Source organism: Puccinia triticina, chromosome 15A (assembly GCF_026914185.1).
Source record: "Puccinia triticina chromosome 15A, complete sequence".
NCBI classification, from domain to species: Eukaryota; Fungi; Basidiomycota; class Pucciniomycetes; order Pucciniales; family Pucciniaceae; genus Puccinia; species Puccinia triticina.
In genome coordinates, this window is record NC_070572.1 from 522,973 (window position 1) to 530,379 (window position 7,407).

The window sequence follows — 7,407 nt, forward strand, 5'->3', positions numbered from 1 at the left end:
AAGATAATCCAATAATATTTGTACACATCCGGGTCGAACACCGGCGTCGAGAACAATAAGGATGAGGTCGAAAGCCCGCGCAAATGGAAACTGATTGAGTAAATATTGAGCAATGAGAATAGATGAAAAGGTTTCCGGATCGTGTACCGGCGTCGATGGAATAACTTCAGGCCTGATTCATTCGAGAGCTGAGATCCTAGCGCATCTAATGATCCGATAATATTCTTGAAATGTTGAGGGTAAAACCATTGCCACGAGCTTGGAAGATATCCTACACAAACGATCCAAGCTGTACAAAAGCAAAAAAAAGAAAAACTATTGCAGAACACCAATCTGAGAGAAGGTAACGCCGAGTCCGGTATCAAAAGATAGAGCAGAAGCTAGAGGAAAGATGGTCCAATAGTTTCTTTACATATCCGGGTCGAACACCGGCGTCGCATCTGATATGGTGGAAAGCGAAATTTGAGTAGAAACAACCTCTTTGGGAGAGATCTGATTGTCGAAAAGACACTGGGAGAAGTCTGAGAGTCCAAAAGAAAGATTAATCCATTCCGGGTTATGCATGAAGGCAGGTGGTCCATGAAGACAGGAACTTGAGCTAGAGTCCAAAGAGTTTGAGGTATGTACAACGAGTCCGGTGTCGAAAGAAGCATCAGTTGACAGTAGCAATCCGGGTCGTACACCGGCGTCGAAAGCAGTAAAAGAATTATGTCGAAAAAAAACCCGCGCAGACGAGATCTTTGGACAGCCATGAGCAGTAAAGTGAAGGAAAAGCTTCCGGATCGTGCACCGGCGTCGAAGAGAGTACATGAACGCGGTCGAACCAATCATTGCTAGCAATCCGGGTCGTAAACCGGCGTCGAAGAGAGTACAGGAAAGCAGTCAAGGTTTGAAGGAATCCGGGTCGTTCACCGGAGTCGAAAGTAGCTTAAGTCAGTTGTGTCTTAACACCGGCGTTGAATTCTCCCTAAGTTTTATCGGAGCGAAGTACTTGTCTCCTTTGGAATCTGAGAATGACAGCGACGGGCCGAACGATCCTTTATGCTGTAGCTTGGCAGGGAAGTCGTCCAGGAATGTTTTGCCGAGGATCAAAGGTCCAATCCTGTCAGTAACCAAAAAGGAGGTAACGCTGGATACCTTTCCAAGTGATACGGTGGCAGCGGCTATCCCATTGACCTCGATGTAATCACCCGGCCGCGTTCCTGGTATGCGAAATCCTCGACGGCGCACATCCAAACCAACCGTCCGAGCCTTGCCTTCCGTAATAAAATTGAAGATCGAATTCGAATACACCATCGCTTCGCAATGTCGTTCGTTCACCCTGAGTTTGAGAGATCCAACGTAGGGGAGGTCATTGGTGAGGTCCACCTGATCCGTAGCTGTACTCTGATCCAATAACGGGGCCGGGGTCATGCTGAGGTTTTCCAGTGTATCCGTTCCTTCGCGAACTCCACCCGAAGCAAGAGATTGATTGAGGGAAGCCAAAGAGGAGGAACAGGTGAAAGATTCGAGGGTCTGAGCAGCAACTAAACATTCAACTACACTTTTAACAGGCCGAGATAAATCTAAAGGGATGTAGGAATTATCTGAGAGCCATATGCCAGTATTGCTAGTTTGTCTAATTAATCCTTTCCGCTTATCATAAGTGACTATATGGCACCTGGAGATGGTGTGACCTTTCTGGAAGCAATATAAACATTTATAATTCTTTGGTTGCGGAGTATTTGAGGAATTAGTGGCTGAAAAAGGTTTCCTCGAGGTTTCAGGATGATTTTGTTGATTCTGAGGAATGGGGTGAAGAGGGAAACTGGCCATGATGGAGGGAGAGGGAAGAATTTAAATGGAGATCTTTGATGAGAGGGATGGAGTAGAAGATATTTTGAAGGGAATTGATGAGGGATAGAAGGATTTGAATGAAGGACTGGGATAAGAAGGGTGTGATTGTGATTAATAATGTGGATTTATAGCCAAAACTAGAGGTGATGATGAAAATCTTATGCTAGAGGTGTATAAGACTGAAGAATAAGAAGGAAATCAGGCCACTGTTGGGACACCACTTGTGGAACTACTCAAAGGGCAGAATAGAGCTTGGAAGGGAAATGGATAGCAACACTAGTAATAATGTAAGCTATGCAAGGGTGCTGATGAGGCTGCCTTCCTGACTAATGCTGAGGGGATGAGAGTAACACTAAGAAAAAGAAGAAAAGGTGTGGCTGATTTGTGCTTGATCTTAGGAGCTAGTACTATGAGCTTAACTACTGACTACTGAGGGTAAGAGGGTTGGAGCAATGGTTGAAGGGGAAGAGCAATTGGCAATGATTCAATGGCAATGGGTTTGATGAGATTGGGCACTATAATTTCTGTATCTAATAATCTGCATAAGGTACAAGTGAGGGGGAAAGAACAGTTCTTATATGAAAGGAGGGATGAGCACAGACAATGAGGAGTTCTGGCTATGGGAATGAAGGTTGTACAAATGGGGAAGAGTGATGTGAACATAGTAACAGTATGTAATGATGAGCAATGCTGAAAAGGGAATGCTGGTTATGGGAATAAAAGAATGTACTAATGGGGAAGAGTGATGTGAACATAGTAACAACTTGTAATGATGAGCACTACTGAAAGAGGTAAGCACAGATCCAATGATGTAATGTGTACAATAGGTATAGTACATAATGAGAAATGTATGTAAAGGGTTTAGTATGTGAGAATAAATCTGTAAAAAGAATGTAATGAAATGATTCAAGTAAGTTACTAATGAAATGAGTAATGTAACTAATGAAGACTGTAGGGTTTCTGTAAGTCTTATAGCCTCTATAACTATTGAACCATTGAAGATAAGGGGGTACTATGTATGAGTGACTATAGGTGAAATTTGGCGTAGAATCTGAATATGCAATAATAATGAGGTATTTGTGAAGGGTTATGGGAAAATGTTCAATGTAATGATGAATATGTGTAAAGGAAAGCAATAATATACTACTTATGGTTTGGAATGGAGCACCACATCCTCCCCCAACTTGTTGTCTGTCCCCAGGCAATGCACCAAAGAGAAGGGTGATCCAGAAAGAGTTGAAGAATGTTTAGTCCAAGAGTCCAAAGTCCAAAGTCCAGTGTTCTTTCTCCAAAAGGTGAAATCCAAAGTCCTGAGTAGCAGTCCAAATCCAAAGTCCAGTGTCCAAAGCCAATTAGAATCCAAGTATAATCCAAGTCCAGTATATCTGAGTCCAAGGTATCCAAGTCCAATCCAAAGTCCAATAGTCCTATGTATCCAGAGTATCCATAGTCCAGTATCCAATCCAAAGAGTCCAGTATCCAAAAGAAGGTCCAATTATCAATGAGGGGTGAATGTATAAGAAGATCTAACTCTGCTGAAGGCAATATCCTTGAGACAGACACATATTAGACTAATTTCCACTCTGAAGAATACAATAATTTTCCCGCCTAACTGAGGCTAAGGAAGAATGCAATGATTGATGATGATTGATTGATGGGGTTGATAATTGTAGTTTCTGAAGGTTGTGAATGATTTGGGGTTGAATGACTGAATTTCTGAGTATCTGAGTATATAATGTAAAGTTCAGTGAAGAGAATTTAAAGTCCAGAGAGGCTGATAAGCTGTCCAAAGAATATTCTTGCTCAAGTTGGGTGGTTTCTGAGCTGCAATGTGTTGGAAGAAATTGATTATAATGGTGAAATGAATGAGTGATTGATTGTTGGTTGAATAATTCCTAGAATACAAGGTGAAGATGATGAAGAAATTCCAGTATTGTGGTGGTTGGATGTCCAGTAATTGCTATGGGATGGTAAGGAATCATGATCCTTCTCCTTGGATTCATTGATGGAGGAGTTTAATCATTTGATGGATGAATTAATTGATTGATGTTCCATAATTCCCTTCCTCCTCTATACTGGGCACTTTGGAATTCACCTTGTCGACGAAAAAGCCTTAATTTTGTCCAGATGGGGAATGGAACATGTGTCCATGCGCGCGTGCTGTCGAAAGAGGGGTCCAGTTGTCTGAGCGGGGGCTCCAAGCGGGAGGCGCGCGTGCGGAATGACGAAAAAAAAAGAAAGGAAACGGTCGACCTGTATCTTCGGAACGGCTCGATGAAAATTCTTGAAACCGAGTTCATTCGAAAGAGGCGATTCCGTAGATTAAAATGGTATATACTGTTTATTTTTAAGGTTGCATATCGATTGTGTAGGGCCGGTTAAAGATCCAAGCAAGACCCGCGGGCGCGCGTAGTAGTAAAGCCGTGCAGATTAAGAGACCACCTTCCTCCAGATATAACTCAAAAACCCGTCGATGAAATTTTCTAATTACGAGCTCATTTGAAAGGCAGGAAGGAGGAGATGAAACTAGAATAGATTGATATTGAGATTCCTTTCGGCCGATAGGTCGCCGTAAACGTTTAATGAATGGCACCCGCAGGGCCGCGTAAATCCTAGGGAAACTTTGAGGGGTTATAACTTCTAAACAGCTCGATAGAATCGTCCAGAACCGAGTTCAAATGAAAGGCAAGATCGGAAAGATCAAACCTGAAACCGGGAATGTTAATTTTGTGATCGGCCGAGGGGTTGTTGAAGCCGTTCAGAGTATCATTATGATTTCCCGCGGTTTTCATCGTATAGGAGTTGAAAGAAAATGAATACATGATGAAATAATCTTAAGGTAACGCCAAGGAGCTGTCCAATTAGACTCCTGAGGCTGGCAAATCGATTGAAAAAGGTTGCAGACGGAAAGAATGACGTGAAAGCGTTCCAAGAATTAATTAAACTGGGTCGAACACCAGAGTCAAAATTAAAAGAATGAAAGAGAATCCGCGCCACACGATTCTGAAAGGTGAAGGCGTCCATAGTGACGTCATAAAATGAAGAAAAATGAGTATCTATAAGGCCCCAGGTCGTCGGCCAATGGAAAAGTTCCGTTATCGCATTCAACATCCGTAATGTTTGCCTCCAGCGCCACTTCCACACCCTCATCGCCGAAAGAAAACCTCGATAACTCATTAGATTATTCTTCAAACACGTCCATAACTTCATCTCAACTCGACGAAGCAGCCGTTATTAGCCCTTCTTACGATATCCCGTTTTCCATTCGTCGAGCGCACTCGGCCGTAGACAACGTCCACGCATATAACTCCGGCATGCGGGACAGTTTCAAACCCGAAGAAATCTACGCCTTGCGCCACTTTATCCAGCAAGGACTCCTTGCCTTTGCTCGTGAGGACCTCGACGACCCGGTTGCCGCACGAAATGCACGTCTGAGGTTGTATAACCGATTTCACAACGCCTTTGCACATGTATGTCGAGTGGATTCTGTATGTAGATGAATAAGAATTTGAAAAGAAAGAAGATTGATTATAATACTGATATTTTTTTTCCTGTTTCTATTTTGATTTTTAGATGGATACTCATTCCATAATAGATGCCATGATAGAGGAAACTGAGGAAAAGAATGCCCTGGAGTTGTTAAGGGTGAGGGACCAAGTGGAAGAGGAGGAAGATGGTTGGAGGGTAGAAGCAGAAATGGAGAGGATAAGAGCTGAGGGTAAGTTCTATTTTTATTCTTTATTGAGGATTTTTACTAATGTTATGTTTTAATTTTCTTTTGATGTCTTTTGATTTTTTTTTTATTTTTAGATAAGGAGAAGGGAAAAGAGAAGGAGAAGGAGGAAAGTGAAATGGAAGAGGGTGATGTAGTGATAAAAGAAGAAGAGGTGAGCTTTTGATTTTCATATTTAGTTATTTTATTTGACAGTGTTTTGAGACTGATTTATATTGCTTTATTTCTGATTTGTTTATAGATTTTATTTTATTTTGTTATTATGTTATTGTGTAAGAAGATGAGAAAGAGAAAAGAGAAGAGAAATGAATTGATTATTCCTTATTTATTGTTTTTACCTGGAGTGGTATTCCTTGACATGAGTTGCAGCAAACCTTCTGGCTAATTCTGTGCCATCCAATTCTTCCAAGATGTAAGATCCTCCTGGGTTTTGAGCTTTGATTCTGTAAGGGCCATTCCATTTATTTTCAAAGAGCTTGCCAAACTGAGAGTCCAAAGATTTGTTATACACTACTACTAATTGACCTTTCTTTAGTGGCTGCCTTGATGTTTTCTTCTTGTTCCAATAATCCACAGAGTTCTTCCTGGAATCCATGAGCTGCTGGTGTGCTTGCTGCAAGATGGTATCCCTGTTTTCAAGCTGCTGAGTCCTAGCCAGTAAAAGATCCTGAGTTGATTCTACCTTTGACCAATCCACTCCAAAGAAGGTTTCCAATTCTAAATCAATGGGTAAGATGGGGGGCTGTCCAAGAACTAGTTCATAAGGTGAGTATCCAGTTGATCTTTTGGTGGAAATTCTGTCTGCAAATAAAACCAAAGGTAAATAATTCCTCCATTTCTTGCCTTCCTTTCCACAGAGCTTGACCAAGGTATCCTTAATTGCCTGATGTCCTCTTTCTACCATACCATTTGCTTCAGGATAATAAGGGGTGGTGACTTTGATTTTGATTCCAGATTCCAGAAGGGATTTTTGAAATTGTTGTCCAAATTCAGAGCCTCCATCCACTGTGACTGACCAAGGGGCTCCATATCTGTAGATCCAGTTGTCCAAGAACCACTGAGAGATTTTCTTTGCTTGAATCTTTTCTAGTCCAACTGCTTCTACCCATCCAGAAAGGTCATCTCTTGCAATTACCAGGTATTTCCATTTGCCAGCTTTGATGTGAACTGTATCCAAACTGACTCTTCCAAAGATGGTTGCTGCTCCTGTAGGTTTCTTGGGTTCCATTGGCAATTTTGAACTCCTCTTCTGGCAAGCTTCACAAGACTGGACCCACTTGGTAACACCTCTCTTGAGACCTGGCCACCAAAATCTGAGTTTAATCCTTCTGTAGGTTTCAGCAATACCTCTGTGGCCTAAGGATTCATGAAGGGAATTGAGGATGGATTTCTGAGCTGAAGGAGAGGTGACTACTATCTGAGAGAATGGTTTGTTGATCCTGTGCAAGACTCCATTGGAAAGGAAAAAGTTGGCTGATTTGTGCAAAATTTGCTTGAATTCCAGGCTGCTGCATCCTGGAGGTTTGTTCATGGTTGAAAGGTATTCCTGGAGGTGCTTCCAAATTCCTTGCTGCAAGTTACTTACCCCCTCCCCCAACTTAGCTGATGTCCCCAGAAGCAGGCCAAAATAAGAATGTTTAGTTCCAAATCCAGGGTGAGGTTTGATCCAGGTTTCATCTTCATCAAAGCTAGGACAATCATCTTCATCAGAATCAGGGGGTCTTCTTGAAAGTCCATCAGGTAAGGTGAAGGTTTTTCCAGGAGTGTGAACAAGGTCATAGGAGAATAACTGAATAAATCCAATCCATCTGTTCATAGGGGCATTGGGAAGTGAAGGG

At 42.0% G+C, this 7,407-nt stretch overlaps 1 protein-coding gene across 1 annotated transcript; it reads right to left on the minus strand.

Moving 5' to 3' along the window:
* Positions 1 to 933: 933 nt before the first annotated feature.
* On the minus strand, positions 934 to 1,413 carry PtA15_15A62 (uncharacterized protein; the record flags this gene model as incomplete). The annotated part of the gene is made up of 1 exon (XM_053163716.1): positions 934 to 1,413. The coding sequence occupies one exon, from the start codon at positions 1,411 to 1,413 to the stop codon at positions 934 to 936; it is 480 nt and encodes a 159-aa protein (XP_053027227.1).
* Between the last annotated feature and the right edge of the window lie 5,994 nt (positions 1,414 to 7,407).